Genomic DNA, 24,437 nt, shown 5'->3' on the forward strand with positions numbered 1-24,437 from the left:
TTGGCTAGAAAGGAAAACACATGTCAAATGGAGCTCCCAGAACTAGATTCAGAAAATCAAAACAAAACAAAACAAAACAAAAAAGATTACAAATAATAAAGAGATCCAGAATTTAGTGAAACAAGCACTTAATTAAGATTAATTTAGTGATGGCTCTAAAACTTAACCTAAAAACACAAAGGTTAGGTAAATAAATATTTTTTTCTTTGGTACTAGAGACGAAACCCTTAAGTATACTAAGTACATATACTGCTACATCTCAGCCCCCCAAATATTATTATCATCAGTTTTCATGGTGCATGGGTAGTGTTACACTCGGGGCCTCATGAATGCTAGGCAAGTATTCTATTCTTGAGGGAAATCCCAATCTTTAAAAACTGTTTTATAGCATGCATGTTTTTGAAAGTCTACATCCTAACTGATTAAAAAAAAAGAAAGAAAGAAAAAATATTGGCCTACCTTCATGGAAATTTCAGATAAAAATTTAAAGCATGCCCACTGTGACATATTCTTTAATAACTTTCAAGCAACTTTAAAATGAGACATTATTCTACAAATAATATACAAAGGCTGAACTCTTTTAACCACTAAAATTGCTAAAGTTTTGTGAAAATAAATGTTTGGTTGGTATTAAAAGCATGTTAAAAAATAATCATAACTTGCTGGGCATGGTGGCACACACCTTTAATCTCATACTTGGGAGACAGAGGTAGAAGGGTCACTGTGGGTCAAGGCCAGTCTGGGAGTACAGAGTGAATTCCAGATCAGCCTAGGCTACAGTGAGACCCGATCTCAAAAAACCTAAGAGAGGAAAAAAAAAAAAAAACAAAAAACCTAAAACAGCTTTTTAAAAAATAACTAATGTACAGATAATGAAAACTGAATAGTAAATATGAAACATCAAGCCAGTTTCTGAAAAGTCGAACCAAAGATCACACTTATGGTAATGGCAACAGGGAGGCAAGGTGGTGAGCACACCTCCCCTGGGGTAGAGATGACAGCTACTCACCGACCATGGCACTCACTTCCCCAGCCATAAGGATTCCCACGGTCTTATTGTAGAGGTTCACATCAATGATGCCTTTCCGGATAGTCTCTCCCACTTTGGCGCCCAGTAATACAGAGCCAGTGGTTTCAAATATTGAAGCCAGAATGCATGCCTGCCTCAAGGTTACCACGCCAGAGCCCACCGCAGTACCAAAGGAATTGGCAACGTCATTTGCACCAACAGAAAACGCCAAGATGAAAGCAATAATAAAGCCCAAAATGACCATCCACAAATACTCATCCATGGCCATTTTGGAAAATAGGCTACGAGTACTTTTCTTTTGCAGAAATATTTTAAATAAACAAAGCTTGAGGTTGTTAACTTCGTAAGGCTGAGAGTTCTTGTAAACAGTGAGTTTGCTCTGGAAAGTGCTGGACAATGCTGGAGCCTGAACAAACTGCTAACTGCTGGTTTTCAAACTACTGTCAGTACAGTTCAATTGGCCGTGTTCAGTCAGCGGTAAAGCACATTCCATATTTTTTCTTCTGGTCTGGGAAAGCTGTGATCTTTCCTCCTGTAACAAAGCAAACAAAAGAAATCAATTACCATGAGCACCTGTAACGGCTTGTTCTTTCAGAACTAAGTGTCTTAAGCCCGTTAGTGGGATCTAGCTTTGGCATGTGACAGATCTAACCATAACAATGCATGGGAGATTATAATTATCCTACCTTCTTCAAACCAACTGAAAAAAATAAAACATGAAATATGAGGCTGGTTTCTAGGTTGCCTAATAACTACAGACAGACAGGAAGCCTTACTAGGTAAGCTTTTTTTTTTTTTAATGCAATTTCAAAAACATCTTTGGTCATTATTTTTCAGAGAAGAACAATTTCCTCAAATGAGCAACGGATCAAGAAATGAGATTCAAAGTCACACCATGTTTCAAATACTTGCGATGTGCTTGGCTCCTTAGAACAGGGATGACCAAATCTTACTGTGTGACATCGCAGGGTGTGGCTTATCGTCTGCTGGCACATCTGTGCATGGGTGTGAGTGTGTGGGGTGAGGGTATCATGTATGTGTCTACAAGCTCAGGAAAAAGGTCACTCATCCTGGGGGTGACAAAGGTAGGAACTGCTGGACCCCAGTGCTGTGGTGCAAGAACAGAATAGCCTGATGAGGCAGGGGTGAGCTCAGTTACTCTCTATTGCTTCCCATCTTTTCCAGAAACGCCAGAGGTCTCACCTGGCTGGAAAGAACCCTACCCGCTCCCCAATAATCCCTCTCTCGAGTCCCTTGCTACTCCCGGAATCATAAAGCATGCTCCAACCTTGGGACTTTGCTGCCTGGTGACCCCACTACCAGAAACCAATCTCTCCCTCCTCCACAGCCACTTGCAACAGAGCTCCGTGCCTCATTTAGGTCTCTAGTCTGTTGTGACCACCTGGAGCCACCTTCTTGACCTTGCAGAGGAGATAGGAGCCCTATGCCCTTATTCTCCCTCTCACTGTTTTCTCTGACCTATCACTGGATTCACTCATCATTCTTTTTTTGTTTGTTTGTTTTTTCGAGGCAGGGTCTCACTCTGGCCCAGGCTGACCTGGAATTCACTATGTAGTCTCAGGGTGGCCTCGAACTCACGGCGATCCTCCTACCTCTGCCTCCCGAGTGCTGGGATTAAAGGCATGCGCCACCACACCCAGCTTCACTCATCATTCTTGTAAATTTGTGCTCTCCCCCACTAGAACACAGGGACTTTCATCTACACCTGCACCTTCCAGGACATAGTAAGTAATCAGCTTACTGAATAAATGAAGAAGCCACTTAGTAAATAGAGAAAAAGTCTTGCCTATTCCTTCTTTCAGGAAGGAAAGCAGATGTTACAAAGTATAACTCTACCGGGAGCTTTGTAACTGTGCTATTTGAATGTGGCTACATCTTCTCAAATGACAAGAACAAATAAGCCAACAAACATAATGAGCAGTGTGTATGCAGTGCAACAGGCATCCGATGAAAGAGAAACAGAAGGTACACACTGACAGCTCTTACCGTTCTAAGAGTTGATCTACCCTACGTAGCCCTAGAGTCAGAGCTCAAGGGAGACAAGTGAAAGACTATCTAAAGGCAAAAGATAACAGTTCATCAGAGAAAAATTCAGCCGGGCGTGGTGGCGCACTCCTTTAATCCCAGCACTCGGGAGGCAGAGGTAGGAGGATCGCCGTGAGTTCGAGGCCACCCTGAGATTACCTAGTGAATTCCAGGTCAGCCTGGGCTAGAGTGAGACCCTACCTCGAAAAACCAAAAAAAAAAAAAAATTAATATGATGGGAATACTGAATCTATTAATGAAAACCAGAAAATGATTTGGGATCAATGCTATCTATCTTCAAATATAAAACTGGTATTGATGAAATCTTAATTCTAAGCTAGGTTGTCACTAGAGCAAACGAAAACAATCACACCAGGTGTGGTGGCCCATTTTAATCCTAGCACTCAGGAGGCTGAGGGGTAGGAGGACTACGGTGAATGTGAGGTCAGCCTGGGCTGCAGTGAGACCCTGCCTTCAAAAAAACCCACACAAACAAAACAAAACAAAAAAATCAGTGAATATTTATTGAGGCTCTCCTTTGTGGCAATACAGTATGAGTAAAATTGACAGGTACAAGTGAAATAGTGCCAAAAGTCCAACTGGGTACAGCCAGGATTCACAGTACAGGGGAGGAAGCGGGTCTAATGAAATCACCACACGAACGCATAATTCTGCACTGGTGACAAGTGCCACAAGAGAAGGAGATATGACATTACAGTGTCACGAGAGCAGAGACTGGGACGTGACCTCATCTGAGATGGCAGGAAGGACTTCTGGTGATCTGTGGAGGGCGAGTTACCTCTGAGACTGGGGAAGGCATTCATTCCAGGCAATGCTTATGGTGGGAAGGGGAGGAGACTGGAGGCAGGCCAGCGTGAGGAAAAACATGATGGGAGCTGAGGTGGGCCACATCAAAGACTGTGGCCACCATGTGAACAGCTGGGTACCAATGAAGGGTTTGAATCAGAGGGGGACTGACATGATCAGACCTGATGCTTTTTTTTTTTCCTAAGTCCATTCTAGCTGCAATATGGAGAGTGGACTGCCCAGGAAATGAATGTGGGCAGACTAACAATGGGCATGTTGCAGGAACGCCATGAGGATCCTGAACTGAGTGAGGGTGGCAGACAAAGGGCAAGAAGTGACTTCAGGGGCATTTCACCAGTAAAACTCAACGGGATGTGATGACGGACTGGAGATGCAGGCAAGGGTGGGGGACGACTATTGACTTATGGAACCAAACTGAAAAATAACTTAGTGGAGGTTTTTCTTTTAGCTTGGTTTTAGTTTTACTCCCCCTCCTCCAACAGTGACAGGAGAGGGTTTGGTCACAGGCTTTTCTCTGGACACAATGCTCAGCACATTAGAGAAGGGTGGCGGGTGGGTCCAAATCAGAGCTGCTGTACTCTTTGCCTGGTTTCGCATGGGAAGATTGCTAGTCACGTCACTGTCATCTGTGGCACCTTTCAGACCAGAGGTTCCCATTCCTACTTAGACAAACTGAGGTGACTTATTCCCACAGGTATCGCTGACCTCTAAGATGGCTTTCTCCTTTATGCTTATACCCTGAACTAATCACTGCACTTGGGACCAACCAGCACTGGGTTGAAAGAGACTTGCCACTCCTTTGACACCTAGACAATTTCTATCTTTATCTCAAATAGCCTCTATATCAGAAAAGCCTTTTGAAACCAACACTTTGGCTTTCTCCCTTTCCTATTAGGTTCATTTAATTTATTTATTTGTCAGAGGGACAGTGAGAGAGAAAGACACGTGTACACACACACACACACACACACACACACACACACAAATAGAGAGAAAGAGAGAGAATGTGTGCACCAGGGCCTTCAGCCAGTGCAAAGGAACTGCAGACCCATGCACCACCTTCTGCATCTGGCTTGTGTGGGTCCTGGGGAATCAAACTTGGGTCATTTGGCTTTCCAAGCAAGTGCCTTCACTGCTAAGCCATTTCTCCAACCCAAGTTTGTTTATTTTAAGTAGGCTCTCACTCTAGCCCAGGTTGACCTGGATTTCACTACATAGTTTCAGGGTGGCCTCAAACTCATGGAGATCCTCCTACCTCTGCTTCCCAAGTGCTTGGATTAAGGACATATGCCACCATGCCTAGCTTTTCCTATTAAGTTTTATCAAATTTGAGAAAAGTTTTGAGTTCCCCCAGAATCTACCCATCATTTATTACTTAGCAAGCTCAAGGTCAGTCTGGGCTACACAGCCAGATTTATCTCAAAAACTTAAACCAATTCAAAATACCCTTAAAGCATTATAGTAATATTCATGATAGAAAGTATTAAGTTTTAGCCGGGCATGGAAGCGCACACCTTTAATCCCAGCACATGGGAGGCAGAGGTAGGAGGATAAATGAGTTTGAAGACAGCCTGAGACTACAGAGTGAGTTCCAGGTCAGCCTAGGCTAGAGTGAGACCCCCATCTCGAAAACAAAGTATTATGTTTTATGTTTTCAGACTCATGATAAAAACAGAGACGTCACTGGAACAGCTCTGAAATTTGCCCCCTCCAAAGCACACCTTTAAGACAGCAGATTTGCAAATATGCAAAGCAGTAGATGGGCGCTCGGGAGAACCAGGGAAGAAAGCAAAGCAGGAAAGAAAGTATAGGAAGGGTGAGAGGGGAAGAAGGGAAGAGGAGGAAACAGAAGAAGATGGTATCAGAAGGAAGGACAAGGCAAAGCAAATAAAAGTGACATCAGACTTGAAGCACAGGTGACGAGGCAAAAGGACCGAGCCACGGCAGATGCAGGAAGACTGCTTGGTTTCACCAGTGTGGACCAGGAGCCTGAACCCAACCCAACAAGCTGCACATCTAAATGTAGAACAGGCATTGTAAGGACGCTTTGGCTGCCATGTCAACACTCCTCCTCCTTTCCTCTCTAAGGGTAGAAAAGCAGAACAGCTGCCTTTGCTAAGTGGCGACATTTAAGAACACACCGTCTGCAGTCGGGGTTCTGAGTCCATACCTGCCCAGCCAACTACCAGCTGTACCACCCAGGGGCAAATCACCACAGCGACCTGCTAGGACAGGGCTAGATGGTTCAGGACTACTGGCTGTGTGCAAAGCAGAAGAGGTAACATGGCGACTATCAGCACAGTGGACAGACAAGGCCTTGGGGGCATGGCCAGAAAAGTTGAGGTCAATCTTCCCTTTGCTACTAATGCCGTTGGCTTTAGGTGACTCACTTGCATGTTCTAAACCTAGTTTGGTCATCTGGAAAATGGGGATAGTGATGACACATGTTCTCTATGGAATTAGTGTAAGGATCAAATCTAATGATGCAGAGGTATTCTGTAAGCTGTGGTATGCCTTAAGAAGCCTCAAAGTCAGTGAAAACATGGGAAAAATATAAGAATCCAAACCCTTCCAGGAGGATCTTTCTCTCCCATGTCCTTACCCATGTGGTAGTCTTGTGAATGTACCAAGGTTCTAAACCCTTCTAGAAAAAAATCCATCCCTTCCAAATCCCAAAACCTGGTCTTGTTTTAAAGACACACACACACACAGAGCAAGGGACAGGAAATTTTGGGGAGTAAGATGGAGGGAAATAAAGAGAAAGTGATAGAAAACACTTAAAAGCCTTAAGAAAAAAAAATACTGGGGCTGGAGATATTGCTTAGCAGTTAAGGCATATGCCTCCAAAGCCTAAAGACCCAGGTTCAATTCTCCAGGTCCCACATAAGCCAGATGCACATGGTAGCACACGTGTCTGGAGTTTGTTTGCAGTGGCTGGAGCCCCTGGTGCACCCATTCTCACTCTCTCTATCTTTCTCCCTCTCTCTGTCATAAATAAATAAAAGAAAGAAATATTCAAAAGTAGCTGGGCGTGGTGGTGCATGCCTTTATTCCCACCACTCGGGAGGCAGAGGTAGTAGAATCAATGAGAATTCAAAGCCATCCTGAGACTATGTGGTGAATTTCAGGTCAGCCTGGGCTAGAGCAAGACCCTACCTCAAAAAACAAACAAACAAACACCTCAAAAGTGGTCAAGGAGCTAGAGAAATGGCTCAGTGGTTAAGGCACTCGCCTGAAAAGCCTAATGACCTGGGTTTGATTCCCCAGTACCCATGTATAAAGCTAGATACATCACGTGATGCATGCATTTGGAGACCCTGGCACACCCATCCACTCTGTTTCTCTCCTCTCTCTCTCTGCTTGCAAGTAAATAAATAAAAAGTATTTTCAAAAGAAAAATAAAGTGGTCAAGCCACATTGGAGGACAGTTCATCAGTTCCTTGTAGCAAAGAGGTGGCCTGAGTATACAAACCCAGCCGTCTCATCGTGAGGTGCAGTCACACAAGGGCATGAAGACAGTTGTCCACGTAGGAAGTATTTGCTCTATCTAAGGGTGACAAGCACATTACTGCACATTTCTCAAGACTCATCAAAGTACACACTTAAAATCGGTAAGCTTTACTGTATATTAATTAAATTTTTTTTAAATTTATTTATTTGAGAGCGACAGACCCAGAGAGAAAGACATAGAGGGAGAGAGAGAGAATGGGCGTGCCAGGGCTTCCAGCCTCTGCAAACGAACTCCAGACGCGTGCACCCCCTTGTGCATCTGGCTCACGTGGGACCTGGGGAATCGAGCCTCGAACCGGGGTCCTTAGGCTTCACAGGCAAGTGCTTAACCACTAAGCCATCTCTCCAGCCCACTGTATATTAATTAAACCTGACCTGAAAACAATCCTGATCACAAAAAGTAGTGTCACTTTTGATAGTTTTCTTTCCTCTATTGCAGACATTGCCTTGCTCCAAAATCCCCTAGGATGTTAAATAAATAAGATGGTACTGGGTGTGGTGGCGCATGCCTTTAATTCCAGCACTTGGGAGGCAGAGGTAGGAGGACTGCTGTGAGGTCAAAGCCAGCCTGGGACTACAGAGTAAATTCCAGGTCAGCCTGGGCTAGAGTGACACCCTATCTCAAATGAATAAATAAATAAATAAATAATAGGGTTTTATATATATATAAAAGAATAGTTCATCCTATTTAATTTAATTTAGAGGTAAACTGTCCACTGAGTTGAAATAAAACCAGCCAGTTCAGCAGACCACCAAGGACTCAGGGACCATGGGTGAAACAGCGACATGAGGCAAAGAACAAGTACACAGTAGGCAGAGGAAGTATTGATACAGCCTTACAGCTGCGAAGACCCCTGGGCAGGGATGCAAGACAAAACCCTCCCCAGGTAATGACACTATCCTCCCAAGGGTACTTGGGCCTTCCCCATGATGCTAAGTCTCCAACACTCCTACAGAACTGGAAAGTGGAGGATTCTTTCAAGCTGAGCTTTTGGGCCCTTTCTATACCAAACGCTACAAGAAAGTCACACAGAGTTTGAGAGTCCTCGTGTTGTAGCAAAAGGGTCACCCCAGGGCTGGTGAAGTGGCTCTTGCGAGTAAGTGTTTGCTGCACAGCGTGACAACTTGAGTTTGGATCCCTTGCACTCACATAAAGCCAGACTCAGTAGCAAGCACCGATAATCCCAGACCCTCCTACGGTGAGAAAGGAGAGTCTTCCAAGCTCGCGAACGAGACAGCCTGGCGTTTGCAGTGGTAAACAAGAGAACCTCCCTCAAACAACGTGGAAGGGAAGGGTCAACACTTGGGCTTGTCCTCTGACCTCAATACACGCATTGCGGCGTGTGTGTGCCCTGCCCCCACCCCCAAAGATTAAGTGTCACCTTGATTGGCAATCCTATTGTCAATCCTAAAATTTGTTCTGTAAAGCCTCCATATCTGTGGTATAACGCACTGCTCTCAAATGCTATTTACTGCTCAGGAGTACAGTCAAAAGTGGTTCAGACAGCGCCAAGAAACACCACTACTTATTTTCATATAGGACATGGTTGTCATGAAGGTACCAGGCTGGGTCAGATGTGTGGCAATGTGACCAGTCCACTATCTTGAATGAGACATACCCAAGTCTTTATGACACTAACCTTAAACGCATGAGCACATTTAAAAAGTAATCTGAAATATGAGCTGGGCGTGGTGGCGCATGCCTTTAATCCCAGTATTCGGGAGGCAGAGGTAGGAGGATCACTGTGAGTTCGAGGCCACCCTGGGACTCCATGGTGAATTCCAGGTCAGCCTGGGCTAGAGTGAGACCCTACTTTGAAAAACAAAAAACAAAAAGCAAACAAAAAAAAGTAATCTGAAATATGAGAAAATACTGATGTACAAAGATTTATTGTCATGACATTCATTCTAATCATGAAATGGAAGAAATGTAAATGTCCCTAGATAGAAAATATGAGAAAATACAAGCAACTCCTGCTGGTGAATATTAACACAGTCACTAAAATGATGCAATGTGAGGTTTTTCATGACACTGGCATAATGAATGCTAACTGAAAAATCAGTATACAAAATGATATGTGGCCAAATGAGCCAACTGGTGACAAGACTGAAGAAACATGCCTGATGGCCAGTGCTCTCTCAGTCAGTGTTCTTAATTGATTGGTTGATATATATATATATATTTTAGTGGTGGGGATGGATCCCAGGACCTTGTGTATGGTAGGCAAGTAAGTACTCTACCACTGAGCTACAAATGTAACCCTTCTACACCTTTATCCTTTTACATTATCCAACATTTTCTACTAGAAGAAAATGCTGCTTTCATCACTGGAAGTCTTGTCAAAATACCACAAAGTTCTTTAAAAAAAAATGGAAGGTACCATCAATATGTGCTCAGTTTTCTTTAATAGACAAAATGAATTTCTCATAAATCTGGCAATTGTATAGGACGCTCAGACCATTTTCCCTCAGGCTTACTGTGTATAGTGTAAGATGTAAAGGCAATCTCATCCCTTCAGGTGTCAGCTTTTCACTTTCAAGAGCATCGTCTTTTGTCCTGGCAGCTGAGAACTTAGAGGAAGGTCCCTCTTAGCCTTGGAGTCGTCTGCACACCACTTTGCAGGATTTACAAGGTCTGTACTAGGTTGCACTTGACCCTTCTTTTATCTTCCTTGTGTTTCTCTTGAGGTTTGGCCATCAGAATTGAATGGAATAAAATGTCCTCCTGGTGCCAAGTACTCTGCAGACATCGTTTTTTCCTGAACTAGTATTTTAGGTTAATGCTCACACAAAGCAGCCTATAACTACGTGTTTATTCCTGTTTTGGCTCACAGTTACAGAATCATAAGACACTGGGGTCTGAGGAAGCTACGCAGTCCAGAGAAAGTGATATTAGGTAATGAGTTCCAAAACATACTGTCTAGTATTGAGCCCACACTAGAGTAGGAGAAATGGAAGAAGGCAATGACATTCCTGCTTGACATTCATCAGACTTTCTTGGTGACAGACGCTCCCATTTGGGGTGCTGCGATTCCCTGTGGTCCTGACCTGAAATGGGGGTGGTACACAGCCAGGTTAAGGAAAGGACAAGGAAAGAAGACAGAGGACAAAGTTGCCAAGACTTTGTCCTTGGAAACTGGAAAGGTCAGATGATCTCTTCAAGCTTGTCCAACGCTATTACTCTATACTAACCAGAGACCACAGGGTTGGGAAGAGGCAGCTTCGCCTGGAGTGAGAACCACAGTTGCCCTGGGGAGAAAAGGGGGAGGGATTTCTCACTGATTCCCAAGCAGTGCAAGACAGAGCCACTGTGAATTTATGCAACATAAACTAACTTATTTTTGCTCCATCTAAAGTTTCCACTTCAGACCCTCAGGGCTCTGGCCTCCTGCGTCCTTTCCTCTCCCTGCGCCTCATTCCTGCTATAGTCACTCTCCCTCTTGCATTTTTCTCAGTCTGACATTGAAATGTGTTTCCAGCTCATAAACTTTTGTGTCATTTAGATGCTTTCTAAGTGACCTTTTTTCTCCCTGGGATATCATTACATAAATCTATGAAGTCAATACATTTTAAAGGATAAGGAAACAAACAGAAAAAATAATTAAAACTAGATAAAGTTCAAAGAGTTGGGGCGATTTGGCCTGAAGAAAAGATTTAGAAGATACTATATGATTTCTATAGAGACTTCAGGCGTGGTGGAGCACGCCTTTACTCCCAGCACTCAGGGGGAGGGAGGGGGAGGCACAGATAGGAGGATCACCATGAGTTGGAGGCCACCCTGAGACTACGTAGTGTCCTGGAGGTCAGCCTGGACTAGAGTAAGACCCTAAAAAGAAGAAAAAAGAAACTTCAGGAAGAGTAGGAGGCATTTCCTTGGAGGTGTTTGAGAGGAACTGGAAGAAGACTATATGGTGGGTTATTGTAAACAAGTTTTTATTTAGTATTTTCATTTTATAACTCCATGAAAAGTTTATTACAAAGAAACGTATACATTCAAATCTGAGGCTGTAGCACAGGGGAACAGTCTTTCATACAGTTAAACAGATTGTAACTGGATACGAGGGGAAATAATAACTGAATGGGCTATACTGCACGCTGAGCCTCTGCTAAAAATGTGGAATTGCCCGCAGAGAAGGTTCTAACAATCAATTCGCACATTGCCACAGTGTGTTAGGTGCAAAGCTGTTTGAAATCAAAGGCAAGAATGAACAGCAGAGCTTCACATGCGGACGTAGGTCTGTGACAGAAAAGGGATCTTAAGCATTTCTCCTCTTTCCCCCATCCCTGTGTACAATAAACAGAATTCCCTGAGGGCATAGGATTTTTCCTTTTCATTTACAATATATATATATAAAAAAAGACATTGATTTTCTTGAGCAAATCACGTATCATCATATGAAACCTCTCTCAGCTGGCAAACGTAGGACCACTTGTTCCATTTCTGTGCCCTGAAGTGTTGGGCTGTTTGGCAAAGTTCCAAGAGCTATATTAGGGAAATACTTTCCTTTCAGCCACAGTTTAAAATGGAAGCGTGCATGTAAATAGATATCTTGTGTCTTACATACTTATTTGCTAATTTTGTTCCGATGATTTGGAGGTGCTCATTAAAAATAGTGACAGTGCTTTATAAAATGTTAACTCCTGATACAGCTACGTATTTTTTCTACTAATGCAGTACTGGATAAGCAGAGTTGACAAATGGTTATTATCTCAGCTACTTTCTATGCTCAGCTTATAGCACTGACTTCTTCCCTCCCCGCCCCCACCAAGGCAGGGTCTCAGTCTAGCTCAGGCTGACCAAGAATTCACTATGTAGTCTCAGGGTGGCCTCAAACTCACGGTGATCCTCCTACCTGTGCCTCCCAGGTGCTGGCATTAAAGGCGTGACCACCACGCCTGGCTAGCACTGACTTCTTGTTCCCATTCCAGAGATTCTTACAGCCCCAGTTTGCAAGCAGCAAGCAGGGAAGTTAAGAGGGGACAGGCCCAACCATGTGGATTCACATGGCCTTTGCTGTGGAGTCTCAGAAGGGCTGCATCAGAAACCTCACAATCTGTTTCAACCCGATCAACAATTTTCTGTATTAGCAATGTAAACAGGCTCCACAAGACAATGAACTCACGAGATTGCTCATTTGACCAGAGTCAGGTGGTAATTTAGTCATTTTTCATGTCTTTCATGGAGACTACAAAAACAAATCATTTTATTAAATTAAGAATTTGTTTGAGTGTACCTTCAAAGAAGCATGGAAATAAAAGCTAAAAATAAAAAGGAGATAAGATAGTTTATAAAGCCTCTTTGAAAACCATTTCCTTACTGAGACGGGTGCTGGTGCCGCATTCCTATGTTTGATCAAGAACCAGCCTTTTAGGAGGACGCGGAATAAGGGAAGATGTTCTGGAGTAGATATAAAGACCTTACAACTAAAAAGCAACCAGACAGAAGCTCTTTCATGTTATTTTACATTAAGTTTGAAAAAGAAACAGAAAGAAACACATAATTATTCTGCCTTTTATCATTACCTATTTAATGACCTACATCAGAGCCTCTGTGCATGCGTGAGGTGGGAAGATTAAACCACCATCTACCGTCACTTCCTGAGTCTGGTCACTTCCTCAGCCTATATTACTGCCTTTGATGTTTCTATAAAACAGTCACCTTCTTGTTGCTGGCACAGAGCACCTGACCAGAAGCAGCTTGTGGGAGGAAAGGTTTATTTTGGCTTACAGGCTTGAGGAGAAGCTCCATGATGGCAGGGAAAATGATGGCATGAGCAGAGGCTAGACATCACCTCCTGGCCAACAGCAGCAGGAGTGTGTGGCGAACACTGGCAAGGAGAAGCTGCCTAGAACACCCATAAACCCACCCCCAACAACACACCTCCTCTAGCAAGGTTCTAATTCCCAAATTGCCATCAGCTGGGACCTAGCATTCAAAACACGTAAGCTTATGGGGAACACGTGGTTCAAACCACCATAGCAGATCTGCCATAAATGGATCCTCTTAGTTTCTATCATTTGGAAATTATTTTATTGCCTTCATTTTATAAAAGACAGCTTTGCTGGTTATGAGATTCTTTCAGCACTTCCAGGCCACCGTGCTGCTTTCTGACCTCACCGTTTTCTGAGGAGGTCACCATCATTAGCCTTCCTGGAGCTCCACTGCATATGACACTGGTTCTCTCTCGCTGCCTCCAAGAGGTCCTTCTTGCCTTTCAACCCTTTGATGAAGACGTGTCTGGTACAGGTCTCTGTGTGCTATCCTAGCTGGAGCTGGTTAACCTTCTTGAACATATTATTTTTTCTTATCACATGAGAAGATATATGTTTTGGTTTTTCAAGGTAGGGTCTTACTCTATCCGGGGCTGACCTGGAATTCACTATGTAGCCTCAGGGTAACCTTGAACTCATGGTGAGCCACCTACCTCTGACTCCCAAGTGCTGGGATTAAAGGTGTGTGCCACCACACCCAGCTAGAAGTTAAAATATTTTAAAATATCATTAATTTTTCTTCTTTCCTTTTCCTCTACTTTGGTGCTGCCCACTGGTGACTTTATGGTGACCCACATTTCTCTGTGGCTGTTTATCTTTCTTTATTCTTTTTTTCCTTCAAATTGCATAATTTCTAATGCTCTGTTGTCAAGTTCCCTGATACTTCTGTCAACTCAAGTTTGCAGCTGAGTTCGTCTAGTGAGTTTTTAAAAATTTTTGGTTACTGTATTTTTTTTTTTAAATTGTGGCAAAATCCACAGAACATCAAATCTGTCATCTTGGCAATGTTCAGGTGTACAGTTCAGTAGCATTAAATAAATTCAGTGTGTTAATCATCAACAGCAACTACAGAGCTCTCCATTTGTAAAACTAAAACCCTGAACCTATTGAGCAGTAACTCCTTAGCTCTGCACAATCAACACCTCACGTTCTATCTCTATGACTCTCACTGCCCAAATACTTCATATAAGCAGAATACTACAGCATTTGTCCTTCTGTGACTAGCCACAATATTATGTTAATACTGTTCATTTAGCATAAAGCTTTTTTGCTTAGCATTAATGTCTTCAGAGTTCATCCATGTTGTAGTGTGTCATAACTTTCTTCCCAAGACTGAATATTGCACTGTATGTGTGTGCCACGTTGTTTACCCATCCAGTCATCAGCTGACATTTGGGTTACTTTACCTTTTGATTAATAGGAGTAATACTGCTATTAAAAATGAGTATATGCATCTTTAGACCAGGCTTCCAATCCCTTTTTTTTTTTTTTTTGAGGTAGGGTCTCACTCTGGCCCAGGCTGACCTGGAATTCACTATGGACTCTCAGGGTGGCCTCAAACTCACAATGATCCTCCTACTTCTGCTTTCTGAGTGCTGGGATTAAAGGCGTGCGCCACCACGCCCGGCTTCAGTTCTTTTGGACATATAACCAGAGTGGAACTTCTGGATCACCTGACAGTTCTATTTAAAAGTCTGAGAAGCTGCCATGCTATTTATTAGCAGCCTCACATTATTCCTTCCAAACATGCGTAGGTGTTCAGTTTCTCTGCGTCTCTGTCAACATTTGTTGTCAGTGTTTTTTCTCCTCCTGTCCATGTGCACACATATGTATGTACAGTAGCCATCCTGGTAGGGTGAGGTGATAGATCATTGTCGTTTTGATTTAATTTCCCCAATGATCAGTGATATGGAGCAGCTTTTCACTTGCTTATTGGCCACTTATTTGAAGAGAGATCTATTCAAGTCCTTTGCCCATTTTTAAATAAGATCAGTTGCTTTTTAAAATTGTTGTTGAATTGCATTAAAAAAAAAAATTGGGGGCTGGAGAGATGGCTTAGCGGTTAAAGTGTTTGCAAAGCCAAAGGACCTCAGTTCGATTCCCCAGGACTCATGTGAGCCAGAGGCACAAGAGGGTTTATGTGTCTGGAGTTCATTTGAGTGTCTGGAGACCCTGGCGCGCCCATTCTCTCTCTCTCTCTCTCTCAAATAAATAAAGTTTAATATATATATTCTGGATACTAACCCTGCATCGGACACATGGCTGGTGGCACTCTCCTGTTCTGTAGTTTGTCTGGGTACTCTACCGTGCTCTTTGATGGACTCAAGTTTATCATACTGACGTAGCCCAGTGTTTTGTTGTCTGCGCTTCTGGCGTCATATCTTCACTTGGCTCATCTATACAAGTTTTATCTCTCAATAAGTGCTCTCTATGGCAAGTCACTGTCACCCTTTTTCAATTTAATGGGTTAACCATAGTTTATTTTCATTTTTTAAACATATTTACAATGGCTCATTAGAAAACTTCGTCTGCAAAATTGAGTACCAGAGCCTCCTCAAAACAGCAGTCTCTATTGCACCCCACATGTCACAGCATGCAGTTTTTTTAACCTCTAATTTTTTTTTTTTTCTATTGAAAGCTAGCCCTCTCAGATAATATCCTGTAGGAATTCTGGGTACCAATGACCCTATTACCCCGAAGCCTGCTGTTGTTACTGGACTCTCGGTATATTTGACTGAACTACATCTATGAAATATGCCTCCCCCATAGTGTGTAGCCACAGGGATCCCTGTTCAGATTCTAGCTGGTTTTCTAGTTTTGTATGGCTTTGTATGATATTTATTGGTTAAGGGCACCTTAGGCATCTTTAACCAGTTAAAACTTCACCCTCTACCATGACATGTGTGGCTTGGAGACGGCTCTCATGGCTCAGCTGGGGAGTCCAGGATGCCAGGGAGGACGGGATACAAAGGGTAGGACAAGGGTATTCTTTGGGTAGGTAGAAATTATTATGTACCCCACATGTGATAGTGATCATAAAAATCTGTGCATTCATAAAAATTATATATATATATATACATATACCATAAAAATTGGATTTTCTATGTGTAAATTAAAAAGTAAAAGCGGCTAGGACTCATGTTTAGAAAGACTACTGTGCATGTTCTGCTCTTACACAGCTGAGGCCAACCTGACCACTGAGTTCCTAGAAGTAGACTACTTAATTTCATGGGAGGTAGAAAATAGAGTCCTTCTTACTATGTACTATTATCTTCTCAGAACACTATAGAAATTAAGCTTTTTAAGAAGTCACTTTAATACTTAACAGAGAATAGAATAATGTCAAACTCTCATACCTAATCAAGAGGTTTGTTGTTGTTTGTAGATTAGGATCCGACTTATTTTTCTTCAAGTAAGATTTTGGGCCTAGTTAATTGTTACTGACAAATCAGGCAGAGCTGGAAGATGCTATGACTTAAAATACAACAAAACCACCTCAGACACATGCCATCAACAGGGAGAGAAGGTCAAACTTGGGCCTGACCTAAAGCAGCATCTGGCCAGATGCTCTTTCCTCTCGGACCCCAGGGAAGCTGCAGACAGGCCAAAGACATCCGGACCCTCTCTTCCTGCTCCAGCTGCCACTTTCCTTTCTACTCAGATCTGCAGCATTCATTCTTTTTGTAAAAATCTTTTTAATAGGTTGTAATCCCTAACCCACCCACTTTAATAACTAAATTCATAACTCCTTTTGCTTTTCATCTTTACAGAAAAGGGAAAAACATAAGCCTAGTCCAGATCTTTATTCTTATTTTTATTTCTTTATTTGAGAGTGACAGAAGAGGGAGAGAGAGAGAGAGAGAGAGAGAGAGAGAGAGAGAGAGAGAGAGAATGGGTGTGCCAGGGCCTCCAGCCACTGCAAATGAACTCCAGATGTGTGCACCCCCTTGTGCATCTGGCTTACGTGGGTCCTGGGGAATCGAGCCTCGAACCTAGGCTTCACAGGCAAGCACTTAACTGCTAAGCCATCTCTCCAGCCCTAGTCCAAATCTTTAAATTGAGATCCATTCTACTCTTACGAAAGCCACCCATCTTAATCTACAGTTTTCAAAAATACTTATCTGCTCTAACTCCTTTTTTGTTGTTGTTTTGTTTTGTTTTTCAAGGTAGGGTCTCACTCTAGTCCAGGCTAACCTGGAATTCACTATGTAGTCTCAGGCTGGCCTCGAACTCATGGCGATCCTCCTACCTCTGCCTCCTGAGGGCTGGGATTAAAGGCGTGCGCCACCACACCTGGCTAACTCCTTGGTTTTTGTGTGAGGAGACAGAAACCAAGGCTTCACATATACTAACTTTTATTGAGGCAGAAGGCCTTCACTAAGTTGCTTAGACTGGCTATGAACTTGTGATCTTTCTGCCTCTATCTCCCCAGGACTACATGTGTATACTGTCATGTTCAGCTGCTCTATTGTATGTGTGTGTGTTGCAGTTTACTCATTGCTGGTACAACACACCTGGCAAAAAGCTGCCTATGAGAGGAAAGTTTCAGTCTTGAGGGGAAGCTCCATGATGGCAGGGGGAAACATGGCATGAATATCACTTCTGCCACAGCAGATGGAAACAGCAGCAGGAGAGTGAACCCCGTGACACTGGCAAACTAGGGGCTAATAAACCTCAAGGTCCACCCACAGCAACACACACCTCCTCCAGCAAGGTTCCACCTCCCAAAGTGCCACCAGCTGGGGTTCACACGTTGAGAACACACGAGTTTATGTAGGACATCTGATTCACACCACCACATTTTACCCCTCAGTCATATAAACTGATGACTGTCCATGATGTAAAATGCAATGCATTCAGTCTAACTTCAAGAATCCCCACAGTTTTTTCCATCCCAATACTGTTCAAACTATTGTTCCCCAAAGACCGAGGTCTGTGACCTATAAAACCAAAACAGATGTGATGACACAGAATGAACACCCACGCCGTGAAAGATGGCACTGCAAGAAAAGACTGACCCATGGGCTGGAGAGATGGCTTAGCGGTTAAGTGCTTGCCTGTGAAGCCTAAAGACCCTGGTTCGAGGCTTGATTCCCCAGGTCCCACGTTAGCCAGATGCACAAGGGGGCGCATGCGTCTGGAGTTCGTTTGCAGAGGCTGGAAGCCCTGGCGCGCCCATTCTCTCTCTCTCCCTCTATCTGTCTTTCTCTCTGTGTCTGTCGCTCTCAAATAAATAAATAAATAAAAATTAAAAAAAAAAAAGAAAAGACTGACCCAATGCAAGACCTAAAACAAATAGGGCTACAATCCTGGAGCTCAGAGTCTGACATCTCTACCTAGTCTCTGGCATTCCAATTCTGCCCCTCAAACTGAGCTACTCACTGCCCAGGGAACAAACCTCCCTAAGCCAGCAGCACACTTTGGCAGCTGTCCCACAGTCGTGGCATCTCAATAAAAGTCCTAGGGGCCGGGCGTGGTGGCCCACGCCTTTAATCCCAGCACTCGGGAGGCAGAGGTAGGAGGATTGCCATAAGTTCGAGGCCACCCTGACACTCCATAGTGAATTCCAGGTCAAAAAAAAAAAAAAAAAGTCCTAGGGTTTCCATTGCAACCCATGGTTCATCCTCATGACACCACTGAGCCTCCACATAGGGAACCCTACCTCACATTGCCCAGTAGCCATTCATAAAAAACCAACCCATGTTGAAAATCTGGCGACTTTTTCTTTCCTGAATTTATTATACTCTATGGTACCAGGTGTTTAGTACCAAACTGTTAATCAAGGTGGAGGAATAAAGCCAACTTTGAAGAGCAGGACACTCCTTCAGCATTCAGGGCCCTGCTTTCAAAGAGTCAGCATTCTTCCCACTGTCCCAGTACAGAACAGCTGGCCCAGTATCAATGGTGGTAATCTCTCAAACAGTTGCAGTTGAGCAGGTGCTGTCTGCAGCCTGAAGCTTTCATTTCTTTCTGTGCCGTATCTGCTCATACTAGTCCATTTCTATATAACACAAGGTCTCAGGACATGGGAAAATGCAGTAAGTCTCTCACATACACTGCCTCAGACAAAATTCTTTCTTTCCTCCATAAGCCAAACCTCATATTCCACAGTTCTTCCTGCCTCTAGGTCTCTCAAGTTTGACCATAACAGTCCATCAAATTCTGCCTTCAGCACTATAAGATGTCTCTTAGGCCAAGGCTTCAAATCCTTCCACATTCCTCCTGCAAATCAGTTCCAAAAGGCCAAAAGCCACACAGGTTTATTTGGCAGTAACAACCCCACTCCCCCGGTACCAAATTGTCTGTTGTCATTACATTCTTGTTGCTGGAATAAAGAACTAGAACAAAAGCAACTGATAGAAGGAAAGGATTTATTTTGGCTTGTGGCCTTAAGGGGAAGCTTCAGGATAGCAGGAAAAGTCTGGCATGAGCAGAGGCTGGACATCATGTTCTTGCCAACATCAGCAGAGTAAGCTGAGTAACATTGGAAAGCTAGGGACTAATAAAGCTCAAGGTCTACCCACAGCAACACACCTCCTCCAGCAAGGCTCCACCCCCCAAAATGCTACCAGCTTGGGTTCAAGCCTTCAAAACACATGACTTTATGGGGGACATATGATCTGAACTATGCATCATTTGCGTTTAGATGTGCATGAAGGTGCATAGAGCTAAGAGAGAATATCAGGCACCTCCTCTGTGGTTCTTCCAGTTTCTTTCCTTTAGAGGAAGTCTTTCATGAAGCCTGGTGCTGCCAATTTTTGGTCAGATAGGCTGAGCAGCATGCCTCAGGAACCCTCTGTTCCCACCATCTTCAGGCTAGGGTTATAGGCACATGTAGCCACACCCAGCTTTTGTTAAAAGTGTTTTTTTTTAATTTTTATTTATTTATTTGACAGTGACAGAGAGAGGAAGAGGCAGAGAGAGAGAGAGAGAGAGAGAAAGAATGGGCACATCAGGGCCTCCAGCCACTACAAACGAACTCCAGACACATGCACCACCTTGTGCATCTGGCTAATGTGAGTCCTGGAGAATCGAGCCTCGAACAGGGGTCCTTAGGCTTCACAGGCAAGTGCTTAACCGCTAAGCCATCTCTCCAGCCCAAAGGTTTTTTTTTTAATATTTTGTTTATTTACTAGAGAGAGAGAAAGAGGGCAAGGGAGGAGGGAGGGAGGGGGGAGAGAGAGAGAGAGAGAGAGAGAATATGAGAGAATGGGCAGGCCAGGGACTCCAGCCACTGTGAACGAACTCCAGATACATGTGCCACTGAGTATAACTGGCTTACGTGGGACCTGGAGAATCGAACCTGGGTCCTTAGGCTTTGCAGGCAAGCATCTTAACCATCGAGCCACCTCTCCAGCCCCACACCCAGGTTTTTATGTTGGTACTGGAGAAGAACCTTAGATCTTCATACTTGTGCAGCAGTGCTCTTCCCGACCAACTCATCTCCCAGCCCCTCACTATTCCCATTTTCTTTCTTCCTCTGAACCACTCATCTTGTAAATAATTTTCTTAACAAAATTCTAAACACCTATTTATTATATCCTGGTGTACCATTTCATCTGTTTGTGTTTACAAGAATATGGGGGAGCTCTGGGACTTAGTGCTGGAACTGCTTGATAGGCAGGACACCCCCCCCACCATTCTAGGAACTCCCCCATAGCAGTGCTCCTGGGAATAATCCCATCCATTGAGTATTTATTTGGATTTCAAAGCTTACCCCATGTTTCTACACCATGTGGGAATGTCTTCATAACAGTTAAGAAGAGGGGTCACATAATGACCTCCACTATGTAACTGCAGGAGATGAGATTGCTAGGAAGGACGGGTGAGGATGCCAAGGACAGCAACCCTGGTGAGGCTACAGAATGGTAAGAAAAACTTGAAAAATCAGCTTTCTGGGTTCCAAGAAATATTTGGCTACGAATAACAAAAGCCTGACCAACATAATATGATAGTAGGGTTCTGAATTTCTTCTAGTGTCTCCAAGCACCTTGGCTAAATTTGAGGTATTAGTCCTGCTAAATAGACACTTAGTCCAGCCTCAAATCAGATCTCTGTGCCCAAAGTGGACCTGGTGGGTGACTGGTTCCCTTCACTCCAGGCCCAAGCTTAGGAGCACACTCCAGAAAGAGATTCATTAAATAACCATCAAAAGTGCTTATTCTGGGCTGGGGAGACGGCTCAGAGGTTAAAGCACTTGCTTACAATGTGCTGGCCCAGGTTCAATTCCCTAGTGTCCCAGTAAAACCTGATACACAGATCATTTCCAGCAGCAAGTATGCCCACAGTCTTTCTGTTTCTCTCAAATAAATGAAAAACATTTTTTAAAGTGCTTATTCTTTCTTGTTTTCTTTGTTTATTTATTTGAGAGTTACCGAGAGAGAGAAAGAGAGAATTGGTGCGCCAGTGCTTCCAGCCACTGCATATGAACTCCAGACACGTGTGCCCCCTTGTGCATCTGGCTAACGTGGGTCCTGGGAAATCGAGCCTCGAACCGGGGTCCTTAGGCTTCACAGGCAAGCGCTTAACCACTAAGCCATCTCTCCAGCCTTAAAGTGCTTATTCTTATGTGTAATGGTACAAAGCAGGAGCTACTGTTTTTGGTCAAGATGTTTTTAATCAGTACCAACACAGTTATCCCCAAATTCTCCCAATTAAAGCCACAAGGACCTTATTTATTTATCTGGCAGAAATAACTCTCTTAAAGTGTTATTATCTGTTTGCAAGCACTGATGGGATTAGTGCTTTGGAAATGCGGGCTACATGATTTGTTTACCATGCACTCCCTCCCCAAACCCTCACCACTGTCACCCGACATGTTTCCCGAGGTCCATCACACACAGTTCAGCGCTCCTGACTTTGAACTGCAGATCACGAACTATGATCCCTTGCCAAATTTAACTGGATAACCTAACACCAGAGGCACGGTCTTAAAAATGGTTTAAAAATATGCTGCGTCCCAGAGGCCTTCTGCCTTTGCTCTCCAAATGCTACCGAACCTGACATCCTGGCCAGTTTGAGATGAAATCGGAGTTCACTGCAGACCCAGGACTGCAATGAGATCAGACTCTTGCTGGAACCTCCAGTATTTTAGAAGCAGCAAGATTTAAACTTGATAATCACACCCACACATTGGTTTGTGTGGGGTCAGTCTCTTCCCAAGAATTGTATCTCAAGCCTGTCTTAAAAATAGGCCCAAATTTTCAAACATTATGAAAATAATATGCGCTCATAGAAAAATTTGGTAAGTACAGAAAGGGGGAAAGGAAAACAAGGAAAAATGTTCCTAGCCCCCTACTGGAAAATAACCATTATTAACATTTTAATGTACTATTTTGTCAGGTGGGCAAGGCACTACTTATGTAAGTCCAAGTAGCCACTGCCAAATTAAATAGACTATAACAATCAAGAGTTGCCTATGCTGAATGATTGCTTGTACTTAGGTGCAGAGCATTCTTTTCACATGTACATATATATATGTGTGCCTCCCTTTTTTACAAGAATGGGTCATCAATAGCTATTCTGTATTTTGTAACATGCTAATTTTATACACTATGTAGTGAACATAACCATGTCAAACAGCTGCCTAGTGTTGCATCCCTGGGCCTCATCACACATTAGCCTTTATGTTAACAGCTTCTAGGGACGGTTTATTTTTATTTTTCTATAAGAAGCATAATGCATTTCCTCCAAACCTTTCCACTGAATTAAACTTTTCATTGAACAACTAGTAAGAGACAACATTTAGGCCAAACCACTTAGCTTCTTCTTTTTTTAAATATTTATTTATTGATCAGAGAAAGGAGAGAGAGAGAATGCCAGGGCTTCCAGCCACTGTAAACCAACTCCAGACGCTTGCACCCCCTTTTGCATCTGGCTAACGTGGGTTCTGGGGAATCAAACCTGGGTCCTTTGGCTTTGCAGTCAAATGCCTTAACCACTAAGCCATCCCTCCAGCCCCCACTTAGCTTCTTTTATTTTGAATGGCTCATATGTGAACTAGCTGTACATTAGTTTTAGAAATAACTTCATTTTTCCAAGGAAGAATAACCAAAAAAAGAATGTCTATTTAAGTAGTTTTTTCCTGCACAGAAATGAAAATAGCCTTTTTTGGGCAGGGGGGTGATGAAGCCAGGCCTTTTTACTGACCTAAGCCCCTCAACCCTACAATAATCATTAAACATCGAATCAATGAAACATCTGGATATACAGTTATTGAGACTTTATGGGCTTTACAGAAACTAGTTATATTCAGAGACTTATTCAGGGATTAGAAATCAGTTATCTACGCCCTCTGACTGCTGAGACACATCTACCTCAGTGTGTGTCCAACTATGTTCCCAGGGTCGCATCCTAAAAACTGACCCAGATGTATAAAACAAAAGACAAAACCAGCCCTAGCAGCTTGATGTCTGAGCTTTTCCCAAACATGAGAGTCAGAGACTGAGCAGTGACATCGGCTCCTGCTTCCTGCCTTTATCCCTTCACGCTCCTCACAAGGCAAAGTACAGCGTTTGAGCCAAGATGGCTTCACCTGCCTTTTTCATTTCAAGGACTTAAAATATTATAAAAACATGCAATTCACTAAATCTATCAAAGCCAAGGATTCAGCATACTCCCCTTAGATTGCTAAAATATTAGGGCCACAGTTCCCTGGCTAGGGGAGGGGTGTGCTTTGGGGCATAGCAGCATGTAACTTGTGTGAAACCTTTTACAGTACAGGCAAAACCATACTCACAGAGCCCATTCTTCATTATAATCACTAAAAGCTCTTATTGTATTAATTGCTAGACAAAGTATAACAAATAGACACTCTCAGCAGTTTGTGCTTTCAACCAGAGACAATACTCTCAAGCAAAAGGGCAAAGACATCACTAAATTAAAATATATTTTCGAGCTGGGCGTGGTGGCGCATGCCTTTAACCCCAGCACTTGGGAGACAGAGCAAGGAGGACTGCCATGAGTTCAAGGCCACCCTGAGACTAGTGAATTCCAGGTCAGCCCAGACTAGAGAAAGACCCTACCTTGAAAAAAACCAAGAAGAAGAACAACAAAAAGACATATTTACATGATATGCAAACAAAAGCTGGAGGAGGGGATTGTTATATAGTACAGTTGACTGGGAAGGGCGTGAACTGCTCCCTGCCCGAGTGTGTAACATGTGAGAGGGGACAGCTCGGGCAGCCTTGAACACTTCAACTGAATAAATGTTCTTGTTGTTTTGAGTACCTGCTTGTGTACCCCTGGGCTA

At 43.3% G+C, this 24,437-nt stretch overlaps 1 protein-coding gene across 7 annotated transcripts in view; it reads right to left on the reverse strand.

The window, feature by feature from the left end:
* Slc20a2 (solute carrier family 20 member 2) overlaps positions 1-24,437 on the reverse strand; it is a 110,046-nt gene that overhangs the window by 42,140 nt on the left and 43,469 nt on the right. For 5 of the 7 annotated variants that reach the window (XM_045130982.1, XM_045130978.1, XM_045130981.1 and 2 more), the window contains exon 2: positions 1,010-1,562. In XM_045130982.1, the coding sequence (XP_044986917.1) occupies positions 1,010-1,298 (289 nt within the window). In that variant the 5' untranslated portion in view covers positions 1,299-1,562. Of the gene's footprint in view, positions 1-1,009; positions 1,563-9,892; positions 9,912-20,903; positions 20,923-24,437 lie in introns of those variants that run through there. The other 2 variants (XM_045130983.1, XM_045130984.1) reach the window with 2 other exon arrangements.

The sequence above is a fragment of the Jaculus jaculus genome, chromosome 12 (genome assembly GCF_020740685.1).
Source record: "Jaculus jaculus isolate mJacJac1 chromosome 12, mJacJac1.mat.Y.cur, whole genome shotgun sequence".
Lineage (NCBI taxonomy): Eukaryota > Metazoa > Chordata > Mammalia > Rodentia > Dipodidae > Jaculus > Jaculus jaculus.